At 35.6% G+C, this 21253-nt stretch overlaps 2 protein-coding genes across 2 annotated transcripts in view; both read right to left on the reverse strand.

Moving 5' to 3' along the window:
- The window catches only part of LOC110462180, a 14055-nt gene extending 4134 nt beyond the window's left edge, over positions 1-9921 (reverse strand). The window contains exons 1-2 of the mRNA XM_021516019.1: positions 9778-9921; positions 7109-7234 (exon numbers count right to left, since the gene is read on the reverse strand). Coding sequence (XP_021371694.1) covers positions 7109-7229 — 121 coding nt within the window. The 5' untranslated portion in view covers positions 7230-7234; positions 9778-9921. The remainder of the gene's footprint in view (positions 1-7108; positions 7235-9777) is intronic.
- Positions 9922-16816: 6895 nt separating this feature from the next.
- Positions 16817-19901, reverse strand: LOC110462182 (UPF0691 protein C9orf116 homolog). The gene is made up of 4 exons (XM_021516022.1): positions 19770-19901; positions 19088-19184; positions 18098-18231; positions 16817-17550 (listed from the first exon to the last, which is right to left on the reverse strand). Exons 1-4 carry the CDS (start codon positions 19791-19793, stop codon positions 17482-17484), a joined length of 324 nt encoding a protein of 107 aa, XP_021371697.1. The 5' UTR covers positions 19794-19901; the 3' UTR covers positions 16817-17481.
- Between the last annotated feature and the right edge of the window lie 1352 nt (positions 19902-21253).

Raw genomic sequence — 21253 nt, forward strand, 5'->3', positions numbered from 1 at the left:
CTTAAACACATAACACAAAGTTAAGTCATTACAACACACGGTGGAGTCACTCACTAAAACATATAACACAAAGTGAAGTCATTACAACACATAGTGGAGTCTCTCACTAAAACATATAACCCAAAGTGAAGTCATTACAACACACAGGTGGAGTCACTCACTAAAACACATAACACAAAGAGAAGTCATTACAACACACGGTGGGGTCGCTCACTAAAACACATAACACAAAGGGAAGTCATTACAACACACGGTGGAGTTGCTCACTAAAACACGGAACACAAAGTGAAGTCATTACAACACATAGTGGAGTCTCTCACTAAAACATATAACACAAAGTGAAGTCATTACAACACATAGTGGAGTCTCTCACTAAAACATATAACCCAAAGTGAAGTCATTACAACACACGGTGTAGTTGCTCACTAAAACACATAACACAAAGGGAAGTCATTACAACACACGGTGGAGTTGCTCACTAAAACACATAACACAAAGTTGAGTCATTAAACACACGGTGGATTCAATCACTTAAACGCATAACACAAAGTTAAGTCATTAAACACACGGTGGATTCTCTCACTAAAACACATAACAAAAAGTGAAGTCATTACAACACACGGAGGAGTCACTCACTAAAACACAAAACACAAAGTTTAGTCATTACAACACAAGGTGGAGTCACTCACTAAAACACATAACACAAAATAAAGTCATTAAACACACGGTGGAGTCACTCACTAAAACACATAACACAAAGAGAAGTCATTACAACACACGGTGGGGTCGCTCACTAAAACACATAACACAAAATAAAGTCATTAAACACACGGTGGAGTCACTCACTAAAACACATAACACAAAATTAAGTCATTAAACACACGGTGGAGTCGCTCACTAAAACGCATAACACAAAGTTAAGTCATTAAACACACGGTGGAGTCACTCACTAAAACATATAACACAAAGTGAAGTCATTACAACACATAGTGGAGTCTCTCACTAAAACATATAACACAAAGTGAAGTCATTACAACACACAGGTGGAGTCACTCACTAAAACACATAACACAAACTAAAGTCATTAAACACACGGTGGAGTCACTCACTAAAACATATAACACAAAGTGAAGTCATTACAACCCACGGTGGAGTCGCTCACTAAAACACATAACAAAAAGTGAAGTCATTACAACACACGGTGGAGTCGCTCACTAAAACGCATAACACAAAGTTAAGTCATTAAACACCCGGTGGATTCTCTCACTAAAACACATAACAAAAAGTGAAGTCATTACAACACACGGTGTAGTCACTCACTAAAACACAAAACACAAAGTTTAGTCATTACAACACAAGGTGGAGTCACTCACTAAAACACATAACACAAACTAAAGTCATTAAACACACGGTGGAGTCGCTCTCTAAAACACATAACACAAAGTGAAGTCATTAAACACACGGTGGATTCACTCACTAAAACACATAACAAAAAGTGAAGTCATTACAACACACGGTGGAGTCACTCACTAAAACACATAACACAAAGTGAAGTCATTACAACACACAGAGGAATCTCTCACTAAAACACATAACACAAAGTTAAGTCATTACAGCACACGGTGGAGTTGCTCACTAAAACACGTAACACAAAGTGAAGTCATTACAACACACAGTGGAGTCTCTCACTAAAACATATAACACAAAGTGAAGTCATTACAACACATAGTGGAGTCTCTCACTAAAACATATAACACAAAGTGAAGACATTACAACACACAGAGGAGTCTCTCACTAAAACACATAACACAAAGTTAAGTCATTACAACACACGATGGAGTCACTCACTAAAACACATAACACAAAGTGAAGTCATTAAACACACGGTGGAGTCGCTCACTAAAACACATAACACAAAGTTAAGTCATTACAGCACACGGTGGAGTCGCTCACTAAAACACATAACACAAAGTTTAGTCATTACAACACACGGTGGAGTCGCTCACTAAAACACATAACACAAAGTTTAGTCATTACAACACACGGTGGAGTCGCTCACTAAAACACATAACACAAAGTGAAGTCATTACAACACACAGAGGAGTCTCTCGCTAAAACACATAACACAAAGTTAAGTCATTACAACACACGATGGAGTCACTCACTAAAACACATAACACAAAGTGAAGTCATTACAACACACAGTGGAGTCTCTCACTAAAACATATAACACAAAGTGAAGACATTACAACACACAGAGGAGTCTCTCACTAAAACACATAACACAAAGTGAAGTCATTACAACACACAGAGGAGTCTCTCACTAAAACACATAACACAAAGTTAAGTCATTACAACACATTTTCAGTAAAAGCATTATAGATGTGTTCTTCAATACTAGAAAATTGGGTAATATTAAGTACATTGTATAAACACGACTTCACCAGTTATGGAGGCAGAGCCAAGATACAACGCTCAAAAGCCAGATTAATATTAAAGCAATTGGTAAAACACTACAGAACTAATTATAAGTCAAAGACCATGATCATGTCGACAAAATTCATCCTGTTCAGCACTGAACTGTGTTGATATGACATTCACATCCTATATGAATGCCATCTGCATTAGGTAGGGCTATTAAGTGACAACGCCGTACTGGGGAATACTGTTTTCTGGACATTAGCTTAGACACTGGCTTAATTTACAGTACATCAAAAGATTACACTGCATGGAATTTATTTTTAAATCACTTGTGGAATCGGAAACTTCGCCCAATGAGAACGATATACTGCTGAATCAACCTTTATTTTTTTCCATTAAACTGTATGAAATCATCAAAGGTCCCAATTGATAGCTGTAGCTACCTGGTATAAGCTTGATTTCGTTCACTCCTGTACGATAGTATCAATTTAGCATCCACTGAACTCCCCGTTGTCGCTCTATTTGAATGGTGAAAAGTGAAGCTCATTTTCGAAACAAAATAACACAAGTCCATCATTATAATTATCTAGCTGCCATAAAGATTAGCACTTGCTATGGGTGAAAATTACCCCGCTTTCTAGTGCTAATGATTCTTAAAGATCATTTCATTATTTCATGAATAAGGTGGTTGATAACCGAGTGATATTTCATATTTTTATCATAAAAACTGCCTGCTGTTAAAAGCACTTGGCAAATAACAAAGAAATGACAATAGATTGAGACATCAATTCCTGTGATACTATAGATAAGATCAATTAGATGAAATATTGTAACAGGAAAGAGAAAACTGGCATTGCATGCTTCCATCGGTGGATTGAACCAGTGTATCCTCACTTTTACCAGTGTGTAATTTCCTTGTCTCACCCTAGGGTTGAGACGGGAGATTCCCCTATTCATTACAATGGTATGACATCACTTCAACAATGCAATGACGTCACGTCAACAATCCATCAACGTCAAGTCAACCCTGAATTTAGCCTTTGACATTAACATCACATTATGTATATGATATACGATGGGTGAAAAAGGTAAGAGAAAAAGAATCATTCACCCCCTTGTGGGTGAGATAGGAGAATCTCAACCCTAGGGGAAAGATTCTTAAGTTGCCAAACATTTGGCAAAGCCTCGTGTTTGGAAACTTAAAAATCTTCCCCCTATGGGATGATAGATTCTAATAATTTTACACCCCATTTCATGTGATGTGACGTCACAATGGCTCAAAAATGAGGTGACGTCACAAATTTGGAAATCTTTGATGCAGCAATGCGGAAGAGGCAACATGATGTAATTAAAACCTTTTACAATATGTTAACCCAATATGTTAGGAAGATGAGATTATTTTTTCTGCACAAACTCTGTTTGCAATTATGGAAAATGCTAAATCTGGCTGTCAGATTCGTTTTCGTCTAAAAAAGAATTCTAAACAAGAGACCCTGAGGGCCTGTATCGCTCACCTGTTTCTTTTGTTACATGACACTGACATATAGGTAACTTTAGACCAAATCTGGTAACTAGAACACAAGACATTTTAACATCTCTTAAACGCTTCTCAAGATATTTTTGTTTAAATTTTGAAATTATGATTTTAAAGCATTTAACCCGCCTTGACCTTTGACCCCCTAACTAGCACTTTAAGTTGACCTGTGACCTGATTACTGTAATAAAGAAAAAGATTCACACAGCTAGTCTAGATAACATACCGAAGTATCATGACTCTAATCCAAATGGTTCTTAGGATGTTGTTGTTTGAAACTTTTCACATATTTGACCCAGTGTGACCTTGAAACTAGGTCAAGGTAATTTTAATGAGGAAACTTTATAGCACTCCATCCCAGGTACCTACAGGTTCCCTTAAGCACAAGGCTAGAAGGTGACAGTAATCCTATGTATAATTACTGTTTCTGAATTTAGTCTTCTCATCTGTTCACACATGGCGAGTGACAGGTGCACATGGAACTGCATATTTGTTACAGCAGCTGTATATGTCACAACAGCGTAGTATACCATCATATTTGGCATTAATTAACAAGTGTTAATCTTAGCATTTAACAGGTCAAACATTACCAAGGATTGGTCTAAACATATAACCAACTGTAACAAACTCTCAGGTCCCTGTGATAAATTAAACACTGCTTTTAGCAACAATACAAACGAAAGACAAAAGAGGAAGTTTATTACAGTGATAGTTTTCACACCACTTCTCATGTTCAGCTGTGTGATAATGAAGCCATTGCTGGCGGTTGCTAGCTTCATCTCAGCTTGAACCAAGGTAGTTATCTCATACGCGACATGATAACAAGTTGTTGGAAGAAAGAGCAAGTTTCCAATCCCCCTAACATAGCTCTAGTAACATGCTTGTATTTATAAACACTCTTATTTTAGCTTTTATAGGCCTGACAGTGGCTAACGTTGCCTGTCTGTCTCTACAGAATACAGCCAGAAATGGCGCAAGAATGTTACAGATTACTATGTGACAATCCCTGAGCTCATGTCATGACAAAATCCAAGGCTATCTTGTATCGATGACACAAGGAAACAAGTTTGATCCTTTGATGCAAATGATGGTAAAATCAAAAGCATTACACAGTAAAATTGACCGACTTGAAGTAGTTGTTTTCTTCTTTAATCTTAAAGGAAGACACATCAGCTTGGTGAATGGCCATTTTTTTTTTATATCGGAAACAAATTAGATAACTAACCGTGTGCCTTTGATTTTATCATGACATGTTTTAGGGGTGCAGAGAACATAAAAGAACGCAACCCTGGAATTTTGAGAATCCTATGTGATATGTTCCGTTCAGAGTTGCAGTCCAATAATTCTCAACAAGATTTCAGATAAATTGAATAATGCATGAGTGTGTTTTGAAACTTTGTCTTAATTTGCCCTGTACCTTAACCCCATGAAGAGCCAGCTGTTTCTTAATTGCATTGATTCTGATCCCCACCATATTTTACATCATAGTTTAACTTTATCTCATCTCATAAACAAAGGCAGAAAAGATAAGTTTTTTCATGTTTATACATGTTACAAATAGCTTTACACTTGATGACCCTTCAAAAATCTTGACAGTCCAATAATTCTCAACAAGATTTCAGATAAATTGAATAATGCATGAGTGTGTTTTGAAACTTTGTCTTAATGTTGGTCTAAATTAATGCACCAGCAACGTTCAGAGAAGCTAATGTCATTTGAAGATGTTGCACTAAGTCAGTTAGTGACTTCTGATAATACGGCCATGTCCCCAAGCCCCTGAGGGTGAGGGGAAATGTTCGACCCCGTCTTGAGAATAGATTCCGATCTTCATCACCTTATGATGATTTTTAAGAAACTCTGGCTAAATCCTAAAACGTTACTTTCAGAGGAGATGTTGTTTGAAGACTATGTACTCTGTGACCCTTTACAACCCTATCCCTCAGCCCCCTGAGGGTCAGCCTCTTCTTGAGTAAAGATTTATGGTATGATCAGCCTCTTCTTGATTAAAGATTTATGGTATGATTCAGTGGTTAGTCTCAGAGGAGAAATCATTTGGAGTTTGGCTCTCTATGACACCTTAGGGCCCTGTACCTCAACCCCGTGAAGCGTCAGCTGCTTCTGATCCCCACTTGAACACAGGCTGATGAATACCCAAAAGATTCTTCAAAACGTGAGAAACAGTTTCTGAAGAAAATTTGAAAATTTGATTGTTTTCTATGCACTACTCATATTGATGCCAGACAGGCAATTGCAATAGATCACCTGAGCAGTACAGGTGACCTAAAAACTGAAGTAATATATTTTACATCTTAGTTATCTTTATCTCATTTACAAAGGCGGAAAAGTTTGTTTTTTTCATGTTTATACATACAAATAGATTTACACTTAATGATCCTTCAACAATCTTTCCACTGGTGAAAAAGCGCAAAATCAACAAAAGGCCAAGAGGGCCTGTATTACTGACTTGGATATTTAAACAATCATGGCAATATATTCTCATCAAAACTTTAAATTTAAGCATCAAAAACACCAAAAATATTTACTAAAATTTTGTGCTGAATGGTTTACCACACCTAACTGAGAATTACCCAAGTGGTATAAAAACATTTTTGTATACCTTATTTAAGGTGTCATCAGCTAATTAACTCAATCCAAATTATCATTCCTACATTACATTCTTAAAGTAAAACTCTTTTGGGATTGAGTTACATGTCACAGTGAGGTAGCATATTATACCCTTAAGTTTAAACAAACTCAATTTGTTGAAGATTGTAGTAACTAGGTCCTGATCAAGAACTAACAAAGAATTGACAAAAGTTAATTATTTTAAACTGTGCCTAGCCTTAAGTTTTTATTGACATTTATCGATATGCAAGTTGTTACAGTTAGAACTCCCACTCAGTATAAGCAAAGTAAAGATATTCTCCAAAATAAAAACAAACTGCCTACCTAGTATACCTAGCTATCTACCCTATTTTTTCTGAGGATCAGTCCTGAGTCCTTTACTCATCGCATTTTGAAAGGACTCATAGAATTTCTAGCAATACAGTTTAAAAGGAGCCATGATAATAAATTGTACATTGACCACAAGTTGACTGTATTATACAGAGAACATTTTGTTTAAACATACAGAGTATTTTACATCTAACTCACCAGGAGCTCCACCTGTCAATGGAATACATGCTAGGGTGGTAGCAATAAAACAGAGACAATGTTTCCTCAGCATCTCTCCCTTTTCCGTCATTGTGGTGTAGGTTAGGTCCAATGATATCATTAAATCTGAAAAGAAATACACATGTTGAGAAAACATTTATTTTTTGCATTTTTGAAGGAGTATATAGTCAGAAAACCTATCATCTTTAATTGAAGTTATAAATTGAAGTATACTGAACTTGTACATTAGATATAAAAATGGTACAAAACGAGCTGGTGGTTAAAGTAGTCAGTAATAAGGTATTAAGGACTTCCCGCCCTTCGTAATACATATGTTTCTCTTGTCGTACTTTTGTGTCGTTATTTCTATATTGCGTATCGGACATGTCAATGCGGTAGTGTAAATTATAGTAACACTGGGTAAACAATAGAACACATGCGTGACGATGATATGTCGACACCTGATATTGAGATTTCTTTGAGAAATGTGTAATCACACAAACTTTGAACTTTGAACATGAAGATTCCGATACAAAGACACATATTGACTCACAGGAACACACTGACATGAGAACATACAACTTCAAGAGGGTCATATATGAAGCGCATGAACTAATTTAATTAATTCACAAGCTTGAGGTCATTACCATTATTGCTGTTGAGCGAGTCACGCTTTGTCGAGTAAATCATTCTTACAAAAGTAGTGCAGTAACTGTGAAAATAGTGCTTTGTTAAATATCAAGATCACTATGAAAACACATGTGTGGGTACATATGAGAACAGCATACCATGAGATAGCTTCTTGTTACATGTACCTGACAAAAAAACAGACATGTATCACCATGAATTAGCCGGGTGTGGAATGGAGGCCCATGTTTACATATCGACCAATAAATTGTTTTTAAATGTTGGTATTTTTTTTTCGTTTTTGATATATGTAAAGGGAGATAACTGTAATTGTGTAACCCCCTGCAAAACATTCCGATTCCTTCAAGGAAGATAACTCTTATAAGGATCAAAATGATTGTATAGTGTAAAATAGATTGATAATAAGGCCATTGTATATATTTTGTTAAATTATTCGCTCTTTTTGTATTAAAATATATGTCCTGATTGCTTTAAGCTTGTAGAAAATTACTTATATCCATACAATTTCAATTTAAAAACACTTTATTAAATGTGTTTGATATATTTTGTGATTAATAAAATATTTGTAGGGTCGATTAGCCTAGCTTCCTTTCATTTTTTTTTTATTGTTGTAATAGTTCTAAACAATGCCACAAACCCAAAAAACATCAGGCCTACACCTTATTATTGACTATATATTAACTTCATTATCAGGGGTTGCTATTTTGGGTGAACCTACCATATCTCAAGGGGGTGGTTATAATTATGATGGATCCCCATACCACTAACAAGAATTGGAACTTTTTTATCTGCACAGCAATTTTCTTCGACTGCTTAACTAAATTATGTGACTCCCACGTGGTTGAGTACAGCGCCCATTTTCCTTTTTTTTCTTTTTTTTGCAATCTTGACGGTATCACATGCAATTAATTAACAGTATATAAATATTACATTCATTAGCAGGTGACAGAGAATATTGTCAACCCGAGAAAACCATTGACAAAATTCACTGTCACCTGCTAATGAATGTAATATCTATTTTGTTACACCAAACGTCAATGTAGCTCAGAAACGGCAGCAAACCTCGATAATGACATCTTGTTTGTTGATAGTCTGCTGTTTACAATCGCTATCGCACCGGCGCCTGATGAAATTGGCTGTTGCCGTCAAACGTTCTTGTGACCATCACGGTGGGGAAACGAAGCGGTGCACGCACATTTTTTGCGCATGTGATATTTTTCACTGTCTCATGGCAATATCACCCGCGCCCCTTAAAACCAATGTATTTTCGGAGGGTGACGTACCTGACCGAAACTAAAATATGCTGACTATTGCCAATTTGCATTATTTCTTTCTTAAACAATGTAAAGACACATGTAGTTTATAAGATACGTGATGTAATTCAGTGGACGCGTTAAAGAAGGGCATAATATTCTCGATACATTTTTTTATTCTCCGAAACTGTGCATTTTTAGCTGTGCGGTCCAAGTACGTTCGTTTATCGTGGAAAATTTCCGGGCCACACGTACCGTTTCAACTGGGATACGCGAATGTAGCCCTGGTTGTTTCGCCCTAAATCATGTTGGCGCAAGTTAAGGGTTGTTTCGCCCTTAATCCTGTTCACCCGAGGTTGTTTCGCCCAAAAAATAAATAAAAAAATACGCTAATATATAATAATTGATATGTAAATATATCAACTAAACTTATTGATAACTTTCTATTATTGTTGTTAGATATACTTTATGTAGAAAAATACGCAACTGTGTGAGTGTTGAGAAATCAAAAGAAACACATTCCTTTTTATAAAATTTATTTGAATTTAATGGAAGATAAAGAAGACTTAATTTGTGACTTAAAACTACTAGAATTCAAAGAAAATATCAAACAATGTTTCGCCCTAAAAAAAAAATGTTTTAGGGCGAAACAACCTAGCTAGGGCGAAACAACCCGGAACCCACTGGATGCCACAGTTCTGTCAAGTCCCTGTGCTGTGACGACTCAATCACATGCATACTACTTTGTCATAACGAATATTTTCATACCTGTTCTCTAAGAATCCATAACTTTTAAAAACGTCTAAAAGATGGGTTAGTGGCAGTCAGTGATTTCAATAATTATAAGTGTTGTAGATTGACAAAGAAGGATATAATATTGCCCAATGTTTACTTCGAATTCCTTTCGGTAACCCTCTACCTCTGCAAGCGCCAAATCGATATAGCATAAAATCCGACCCGACAAAAAAATGCACTCTACTATGACAACAACCAGGGACGCTCTGTCTCGGGTGTTTATCCCCATCCCGAGCACAGACCAAATTTTTAAGAATCGTTGCGTTACAAGATATTTCATAACTGTTGTGAATAATAAAATAACTTTTCCCTTCTTATGCCTCTTATTGTCAAAATGTTTGAAGGCTTTAACTGTGTTGAAGACTATGGTGACTTGTACGTCACATTTTATGTATTATGATCATGACGTCATATGGCATTTTCGTCACCGGTTGGCGAGTTTGGGTGCATGGCGAATTTGCCTGCACTAGTAACGTTTTCTGTCAAAATGTCTTAGTTTGGTGTCTGTGCCAGAGGGCTACGTTAATGAAATGTCGACAGATTTCTCGGAGATTTGATCTGTGCTTTGGAAATACTAGCAGCATATGGGCAGCAAAACATTTTTGTTATTTTTTTATTTAATTTTTTCCTGTATCAATCATTTGAAACAGTCATTTTCATATACATTTTGCATATTTCACATACATCAACATTACACATACTTGCAGTATTGTCCATAAGCAGGGATTACACATCCCTGCCATAAGTAATAGTTATTACACAAAATATGCATGTTTATGTACTTTATACTTGAGTTATATGTGTTCAGAAGTTGGTTCAAATAAAAAAAATATTCAAGGATTTACTTGACACTTTCCCATTTCTGCCTGGTCTTTCTTGCTGCATTCGGGGTCAGTTTGTAAACTGAATACAGATCTAAATTTCTATATGGTTCCTCATAATTTTTTTACAAGTTTCCCACTCAGGTAATTGTTTGTACTGTTTCACATCTTCAATAACCCCAAATAGGAAAAAGTCAGTTTTTTTCTATAACAACATCATACTGATTTTAAAAAAGACTGAGTTGATCAGACATATCCACAATGACTGGCTATGTACACAGTCACAGAAAAGGTGGTATATTGTTTCTGATGCCCCACTACAGAAACTGCATTCACCGCTCTCTAGCAGCTTTCGTTTTAACAACATAGAGTTGGAGAAAAAAAAATCTGTGAATGATTCTATATTGCAGACTTTGCAATTTTGAATCTTTTGTCTCAATAAATGGTAAAGAATATACCTGCTTCCATTTATTATTATTTAGAGAAATGTCTAATAGAACATGCCACCTTTCTGGGACTTCACTGGATTTGCTATTAATGTAGACACAATTTTCCTGTAGAAAAACCGAGGTTTTTCGCTATTTCTGAGCTTTTTCAGATTTTCATGTATAATTGTTTCAATGTTTTCCCCATATAAGTGAATTACTCTCTTCCAGCCTCTAATTCCGTCTTTGCGTATTGCAGAGTTTTCTTCTCTTGGGAGCAGGTATTGGTTGTTACGTCACTTGTTTGTGAGAGTAACGTCATCAATTTTTGAGAAAACGACGTAATTTTCTCGCACAAACCAATGACGTAACAATCAATACCTGCTCCCAAGAGAAGATAACTCTGCAATACGCAAAGACGGAATAAGGCTATTGTAATTCATAAAGTTCAAAGTGATTTGATATGATTTTTCTACAAACTGATTATATGTCAAGAGATTACCATGAGCTACTAAGTCCTTAATGTAGAAAATACCCTCGTGACATAAATGTTTGAAAAATATATAAAAAAAAAATATATCTTTATGTTAGAGTTGAACCATAAGGGCTGAGAGAGAATATGCTCAGGGGCTGCGTAGAGGTCCTCGGTAAGAGACCCCCATATCTGTATAATTTCCTTCCAAGAGATACCTAAATATCTGTGTTTTGATACTCAAATATCCCCGCGGTTCAGAGTAATATCGGGGATTATTTGTCTCGTGCGGCACTCGTTTGCTAGTTGGAGCACGAGCGGCGAGTGCTGTCACGTGTCCACGAGACAGGTGAGCACGGGATATAGGGTCATTTCTAGTCGCCTATTCGGGACGCGCGGTTCACATCAAACTTTGGATGGGGATGTAAGCACAGGGTACATTGTATATGTTTATAGGTCGCATGTAGTAAATGCGGGGAGTTTATGGGGTTTTATTATTTTTAGGCGTTTTTAATGCTTGTATTTGTGGTATATAAATATTTTGCTTTTTAAATAACGTACAGAGTATGACATTGGTTTCCGGGTGTCACCCTTGAGAGATATCCTGCAGGGAAATAACAGTTGTCCCGCCTCTGGACGCAGATTTCCGGAGGTTATCTCCGGTTTTTTCTGAGCGAGCGAGTTGATCTCGATGAAGGGGAATCTCTGAGACATGTACGTTTTTCAATAGGGGTTCTGTATTTTTCGCAGAGTACTGAAAAGTTTGTGACGTGCAAGTGTTTATGTTATAAATGTCCATTGCTTGGTATATATGTATATGCTATCTTATTGTTTAATGTCTGATTAAACGCCCATCGCCTACGTCCTCACGGCGAGCTAGCGGCAAATTGAATATTTGAGTTGTGTCGGTTTTTCAAGTAGCGGAGTGAAGCGAGACTTCAAATAGTCCAGTTTTTGTTAAGGTCCAAAACTTATCCCCTCCAAAGTTTTCTATATCATCTATTAATATTTTTTTTACAATCTGATTGATTATTGACATCCAGACAGTTTTTTTTATCCATATACGTTTTAAAGCTTTACTGTAAGAAAAAATATCTGGACATTTTAGACCTCCATCCTTATAATCGCCTGTTAAAAAAATCCTTTTCAGTTTGTCAACTTTGCTGTTCCAGATAAAATTATAAAATAGAGACTGAAATTTTGTTAATAACTTCGACTCTGGACAAGCAATGACTGTTAATACTTGAACTATGATTGGAAAGGCTAAAGTTTTAATCACGGTTACCTTACCTATAATTGAAAGATTCCTAAATGACCAGTTAGTGAGAAGTGCTTCAACTGATTGAAACTTTTCTATAAAGTTGTCTTCAAAACAGTCTTTTGATAAATCATAGGAAATTCCTAAACGTTTAAATTTGCCATGGTGGTTCCAAGCTATTCTATGTCTCGTTTCAATTTCCTCACCGCAACCCCTTTTTGTCCCAATCCATACAGATTGGGTTTTTTCAAAGTTTGTTTTTAAACCGGAACATCCTCCAAAGATGTCGATCAAGCACAGACCCCTCTCTAATGATTGCTTGTCATCATCCAATATAAGTGTTGAGTCATCAGCATATTGACTAATTAAATACTCAGTGTTATTTATTATTATCCCTTTAATATTAGGGCAGAGCTCACAGGTTCAATACATATAATAAAAAATATGCGGAGAAAGGGGGTCCCCTTGTCGTACACCACGGGTTACATTGAAAGAAATGGTTAGGTGGCCATTGTTCTCGACAGCTGACGTAAAATTGGAGTATACATTTTTGAAGCAGTTTATGATCAAATTGCTAAACCCAAAGAAAGATAGACTTCTTTCTATGAATGGCCACTCAAGGAAATCGAAATCTTTCTCGAAGTCCAACATTAATAAAATACCAGGCAAGTTATTGTCATTAGATTTTGTTATATCATTTATAATTCTTGTACACTCACCAATATATCGACCTTTTACAAAACCTGCTTGACTTTGACTTATAATATCTGTTAAAGAAGGTTTAATTCTATTTGCAATAGAAGCAGCAGCAATTTTATAATCGACATTCAATAAATTAATTGGTCTCCAGTTTTTTAAAATACAGTTTTTATTTCCCTTGTTTTGGTATACATTTTAGGATCCCTTGACATTGACTAATAGACATATGTTCATCAGTGAAAGTCTACCCAGAAAAAAATTGTCAAAAGTTCAATCACATTCCGGGCCGCGTTTGCCTTTCTCCTGTGTTTTTTCTGTTTGTTTTGTTCTGATATGGTCTCTAAACACTGAACTGTTTTAAAGATGATATCTAAAGACTAATTCGGGTTAATTCTGATGTCTCTGAAGTCCAAAGCGCTTAAATGGTCTTCGGTATAATTGTTCAGATGGCCTCTACTTTATATATTGTTCTAATGGCTACGATCTCTTGTTATCATTGTTTTGGTGATGTTCAAATCACATTGTGCTGGCCGCATTCCGCGTTTATCGTGATCCAAACAGAGTTGTTCGTTTATGAAATAAGGCCAGACCTAGTAATATGATGCCATGGGGCCTGTTCGTTTTTTAAATGTATCATTTTCGGGTATAAAGCATGGCAGACCTGCAAATTTTCATGGAGACCATGTAAGGCTTTGTCAAGGCTTGCCTGAAAACAACATCAGATTTCGAGGACCAGAGACGTGTAATATACTACTGCCTTTATATGTCTTTGATCCAACCTTATTTCATAAACGAACAACTTCTACGTAAAATGTCGGGTTTAGCTTCGTTTTGAGCAGTTGATTGTTGGTAGCGGGGCCGCTGTAACGCTGAAAATACACCAGGGGTAATTACTGTCACTTTCGCTGCGCCCATGGCATATAAATTTAAGGCTCAGTGCACGTGCACCACCTTGGGGGACGAGTCTAGAAAACTAGTAACTTGATCATTTGATGTACATCAAAAGAATATGTCAGTTGCGTAACGGTAAAATTCATTGGCTTTGAAGTCGGGTGTTGCTCCTCTGGATCACGGCATTTGACCAGTAGGTAGATGGGATGGAGTGCTATGAATCTTCCTCATTAAAATGACCTTGACCTACTTTCAAGGTCACGGGTCAAATATGTTAAAAAAATCGAATAACAATAGTTCAATGACCATAAGGACAAGAATCATGATACTTGGATATGTAATGCAGACCAGCAGTCCAAATCTTTTTCTTTATTATGGTAATGAGACAAAGTTCAACATTGAAGTGCTAGCCGGGGTCAAAGCTCAATATATTGTAAAAAAAAATAATAATCTTCTTCTCAAGTTCCATACGGCCCAGGGTAATGATATTTGACCAGTAGGTACCTGGGATGGAGTGCTATAAAGTGTCCTCATTGAAATGGCATTGACTTACTTTCAAGGTCACATGGGTCAAAATGTTTAACATTTTAAACAACAATTACCTATGAACCGTTTGGTCTAAAGTCATGATGCTGGGGTATATTATGCAGACCAGCAGTTCAAATGTTTTTCCTTATTACAATAATAAAGTTAAAGGTCAACTGTAAGTGCTAGTCAGGGATTAAAGGTCAACGTGGGTTAAAAGCTTTAACAATCTTCTTCTCAAGTTCCATACGGTCCAGGGTAATGCAATTTGGCCAGTAGGTACCTGGGATGGAGTGCTATAAAGTTTCCTCATTAAAATGACATTGACCTTCTTTCAAGGTCACAGGGGTCAGATATGTTATAAACTTCAAACAACAGTATCCTGAGAACCATTTGGACTTGAGTCATGATGCTTGGGTATGTTCAGTGTTATGAAGACCAGCAGTCCAAATGATTTTCCTTATTACAGTAATGAGGTTCAAGGTCAACTCAGGAGTCAAATACAGTGTATGCTAAAACTTCTAACAAAAATATCTAAAGAACCATTTGGTCTAAGAGTCATGATACTTGGGTATGTTATGTAGACCACCTGTGTCAACTTCCAAGTGGTAGTCAGTAGTCAAAGGTCAATGTTGGTAAAAGCTTTAAAATTCAAATTTCAAATTTCAATCAACAATATCTTAAGAAGCGTTTAAGAGATTTTAAAATGTCTTGTTCTAGTTACCAAATTTGGTCTGAAGCTACCTATGTGTCAGTTTAATGTAACAAAAGAAACAGGTGAGCAATACAGACCCTCTGGGCATCTTGTTTTTTAATCCCAGGCCAATCATATAGCTAGCTGCATGCCTGTAATTTTATGCAATTAACAGAGCCATGTAACAGATGATTTTAATCAGGTTTGTATTGAGGATGCCACGTGGTATACATCTTGCTAAGTACAAATATTTAATGTTAGGAGCTTAAACCCACTTTGGCCACCACTTGTCTGTAAATATTTAAAATTGTTTTCTGTCATAATAAATTGTTGAACTTTATTTCTGTCCAAGTAATTTTCACCAGTCGTCTATACATGAATATTTGTGTAACATCAAAATCTGCAACAACAGCAGCAGGACAGTCGAACCTTTTAAAGCTTGTGAGGTTTTAACCTTTTCGTTGGGTGCAGGTTGGTGGTGTGACACCCGTCACCTGTCCAACTTCATAACATGTTCACATTGTTCTGATGGTCATGTTATATTACATATTAGCTCATTGCAAGAAATATTGTGTTCAACATTATACAATGTAGCTGTGTTTACACCACAGTAAAGTCATAATTGTTGAAGTGTTTTACTTGCATTACTTATAGAGGCAATGCAAAGAACGGCCCAAATCAAATTGGTACCGAAATTGGATCAATACCTTTAAATCTTGAAATGTTCAGTCATATTTACAATGTTGAAGTCTTAAAACACGGTCAAGCCACGGAATTAGACCATCTATCTAAGATAGTCCATGGTCAAGCGAACCGTTTTGTCTACAAATGATGAATTCACGAGTTCAAACAGCATCAGAAGACAATTCCAACTTAAAATTTGTTTATGTTCTTGCAAATGGCGTGCATACAATGTACAAATGTACTTTATCATTCTTTTTCATCATGTCGATTATTGTGTTTTCTATTGGATTTTGTTGAAAGAATAACATCCTTTTTGCTCCTAGTAATTAATAAGAACTTTGTGTTTTTATTGCACTTTATTCCATATTCAGTACTAAATTCATGCTCAAAACGGTACCTGCTACCCAAATGCAGGACTATTACCAATATACATATATAGAAGTGCCCAACCTCAGCGAAGTAATTATTGCCTTATGTAGGTAGGATACAGAAAAATTGCTTGGAAATTCGAGTAATTATATTAATAACTATACCATGTTGAAATATATTTTCCACATATATATTTATTCATAGGTTGCATGATAAAAGCCATGACATTTTATAAAACAAAACTGTATAGAGCTTTTTATGTACAAATAGAAATGAGAAGAATTAAATATATACTTAAATGTGTTTGTGTCACAAATATAACAAATTCTTTCTGACATTTTGACCATAGTTCTAAATTGCTGATTTAAGACTGTAAAGTGCTCCACTCCTAGATATTTCATATTGTCTGTTATTCAAACTTCTATTGGTATTTACATGAAAGATCTGTAGTAGCTTTGCATACCCTTAACAAATGGCATTAGAGCCTCCAGATTGTGTTTCTATCATACAGCTTAAAGTCAGAGCAAGAGAACCTAGCTTCATTCAAACCTAACACTCTTCATACATTTCATGTTCACAGTAACAAAGGCAAATTATAAACCTCGACACATCAGTGGTATTCTATTGAGTTGTTTTGTAAAGTGTCCTAGACCTTAGCCTTATCTAACCTCTACTTCTTAACAAATACTTTCAACTTATAAAAAGTCTGAATTTTTAATTCCTTTCAAATGGTTGTGTTTCTTTATAATATTGTATGTTTCCGTCCAGTAGGTGGTTAAGTTGTGTAAAATCCATACAGTTCAATCTACATGTGATTCGTATTTTGTTGCCGGGTAAGGCTACACACGACTGATGTCCGAGTTGGTGTTGAGGGAGTGGTTTCTGTACATTCCGCATTTGCCAAGATGCTGTAAAAAAGGATAAATATGTAGACATGGCAATGAACCATCAATATCGGAACAGAGAAACAAAATTTTAAGGAATTAATGTGACTTTGTGAAGATCTATTACTGCTACAATTGCATTCTAGGTTTCTCAAAGTCTCTATATATGAATTATGAATTTTATAAATATTTAAAATTCTGAAAAGGGTCTTTTTAAGGAGCACATTTTCCTCGATCGCTTTATTTTATCATTGTAAAATTTTTAAAAGTAGTTCAAATATACAAAAAACACCTAAAAGTTCAAATCAAATCATCATATTCTCCCAAAGTTCAGATAAAATGATCAGAATCTTCCAAAGTTCAGATAAAATGATCAGATTTTCCGAAAGTTCAGATAAATTAATCAGAATCTCCCAAAGTTCAGATAAAATGATCAGATTCTCCCAAATTTCAGATAAAATGATCAGATTCTCCCAAAGTTCAGATAAAATGATCAGATTCTCCAAAATGTAGAGACATGCACGTGTATCCGTCAAAAACGTTTTTTGATGTGCAAGATATTTGTATTTACCTCCGAGAACTTTTGTGATCTGCAGTGAAATGAGGTTGGCATGGTGTGAACAGAGGGTGGCTTGGCTCCGTAAGTACAGGAGGTAGTCCTGTACATAGGGTGTTGATCTTTACCTCCGTATCCCTGGAACCAGTCTGAAGTAAAGGGAGATAATGATTGCATGATAATCATTGTTTGCATATATAACAATCATCATTTATTATGTACAATAAAACCATCCCTGTCTGTATCTTTTGAAAAATATAAATTGAAAATAGATAAAATGCTACTTTTCATTAATCCAATTCAAACTACATGTATATACAGGAGGATCTTATTTACTTGAAGAGGACCCATGTTTTAATATTATTACAGGGGAAATCCTGGAATTTAATAGCAGTAGGCCATTTTCAGCAATTTTAGTCAATATCAAAATTAAAAGTGGTCATTCTAAGCAAAATTAAAAGAAAATTGGAACATGCTGGGGTCAATTTCAGTTTTGAGGAATCAATGGCACTCTGACCCCCTCCAGGTATATCCCTGTTATTATACCCAGCACAAACTGACAACCCACCATTTACATACATTTAAGTTATATCTTTAGGAAAATGTTACCTAAGTGCAGTTCAAAATATTCCTTTAAATGGTTACAATTCCACTAGTCTGATAACTAACTGTTGGTAGCTTTCATGCAAAAAACAATTTCCATATGTACATTAAGCTACAGTACTGGTTTGCAACCTATTTTCACCAGGGCATCACATGTTGTATAGCGTAATCACATATGGATATTTTCTTTCTTTGCCAACTACAGAAGAAGTGATTCTGTTTTTAACCACATTTTTTTTGACCAGCATACCTATTTTACTATTTGACAAAGATAGTTGTGCTGTGGCAAGGATGGGAATGTGGCAAGAATAGATTGCCAATTATCACTAATAAAAGAAAGTGTCCATTTCTTATTATTTCATTTTCAAATTCTTAATAAAAGGCTAAAAGCAGCATACAAACCTGGGTTATCAAAGCGTGTAGGGATGTTGTCTGTTCTGTAGAATGCAGCAGTCTGAGATCCCTCGGGTACGCCACCTGGTCCCATTTTCTGTACCTTCTGAAGATTAAAAATAGTAAAATGAAATATCAAAGTGACAATTCTGTCAGTAATGAAAAAAACAGTATACTTCATGAAAATATACTATAAACTTATAAAGTTATATTATCATTTGTATCTTTAATGTATAATATGCAACGCATCCGAATTAATTTCTTTCAATTTTTTCTTGGTTATTTGTACAGTCCAGTGTCAATCTAAATAATGGGAAACATTTATACAGTCCAGTGTCAATCTAAACAATAGGAAACCAAACAGAACTATTTATATTGCAATGGGATAGATCATGACGGGGCCCGGGTTCTAAGGTAGTAAGGTAAAATTGTTATTACTTCAAAATAACCTGGCCGTGTTTTATACCATAGGCCTAAATGGAACAAAACGGTTGTCATATCAAATTCGAGAGTTCGGTAATACTTTTTTTTGCAATATAGACATTCAATAACATGTATATATATGAATGGCAGTGCCAATGTTACCACAGTCGTCGCACAATAATAACACGAAATATATTATGACAATTCAGATTGAACGATCAATAAACGTTTAAAATTCCCATTAAACACCTTATCAAACCATATTTACCTCTTGTTCCTCGTTACAAGCCATTATTTGTTGCGGTTTGAACACTAATCTTTACTAAATAAATCTACTCAATGCACCCAATCCCAAATAATGCCGTAACCAAGTTTTGTTGCTATGGAGAACGTCACTTCCGTTTTTCGAAAAGCGCCGAGACATTCCGAACAAAATCTGAGTCTTTCTCACGTTTGAATGTCATTGGACGTACTAATTCCCACAATATCAACAACATGTTATAATAACTTATTTTATGCAATAACTACATTTTATTCACAAATAAGACAGATCACACTATTTTGCGATAGTGTGAGGAAAAATATCGAATGCCATTAATATATCATTGCTAGTGGTATCACGGAATTAGATTGTTATCTAAGTCCGTGGTGGTATATAACATTTACATCATAACGTTTCATTACGTACATTTTTAAAATAACTATTATATCTGGTCCATGCCTGGTTGTTCACCGTGTAGGTTGTTGTTAAACGATACAATATAAAAAAAAACCAAAAAAACTTGTTATTATCTATTGATCGAAACCTGCCCCAGTGTGTAATCATAATGTAGCTTTCAGAAACATATCGAGTTATCTCCCCCTCTCTAGTGTGTAAAGTTTGTTTCTTATTTGTAAGACGATAATTAGCGGGACGGAAAGACGCCAAATATCCATATTTTTTAACAAGTTCATCCCTTAAACGCTGTTAATACAGTTTTATATAATATATCTTTTCAAATCAAATATAATATACAACGAAAAACATGTAACAAATATATATTAAAACTGTAGTACGTACATGTACCCAGCGTTTAAGGACTGAACTTGTTAAAAATATGGATATACTGAGACAATACATGAGGAACAAAACTTTAGGTTGATTCGGAAATATAATCATCAAAACCTTTAAAGGTCTTAGAGGCGAAATAACGATATTCTTTGGCTTATATAGTTATTTCGATATAACTAAATGTGATAGTCAGCGGGCAAACAAAATGAAGATAATCGTAGTGTATTTCGCCCCGATGATGTTTAGCGGGCCATATGCCGATAAACATGGTTATGACACTGTCATTTATTTAAACAAATATGATCGCCCTTCTTCCCAGCATCCATATGGCCAAATAATTACTTAGGCCTATGAGTCATTCATAAATTGTTTAAAATTGTCGAACGGACGGACGGACAGTTGGACAACAGACGCCGCACAATGACATAACCTTTCTTGGCCTTTGCGATCAGATGAGCTAACAAGAGATCCCAGAGGGATCTTGGCGCCCACCTTTGTACCATCTTCATTAGTTCTTTGTCAGTTCGATCTTTTCTCTTCTTTCCTCTAATCTGTTTGATCGAGTCATGTTAACAGTAAATGCACCTTGAGGTAACTTTTGATCTAAACTTAATACTGATGTGTATGAAAGCCAACCTTCAAAGTGAGTTTGTCATTTCACATATTTACTAGTACAGTACTTAATGTGAAAGAAATAGAAT

This window comes from Mizuhopecten yessoensis, unplaced genomic scaffold (assembly GCF_002113885.1).
Source record: "Mizuhopecten yessoensis strain PY_sf001 unplaced genomic scaffold, ASM211388v2 scaffold10757, whole genome shotgun sequence".
NCBI lineage: Eukaryota > Metazoa > Mollusca > Bivalvia > Pectinida > Pectinidae > Mizuhopecten > Mizuhopecten yessoensis.

Bases quoted from the DNA above. Each gene is read 5' to 3' on its own strand.
- LOC110462182 (XM_021516022.1), bottom strand. From the start codon at position 19,793: ATGGCTTGTAACGAGGAACAAGAG. The intron at 19,185-19,769 runs GTAAATATGGTT...TTTAATCTTCAG, and splicing joins CTTGTAACGAGGAACAAGAG to AAGGTACAGAAAATGGGACC. The intron at 17,551-18,097 runs GTAAATACAAAT...CCTTTTTTACAG, and splicing joins GATCACAAAAGTTCTCGGAG to CATCTTGGCAAATGCGGAAT.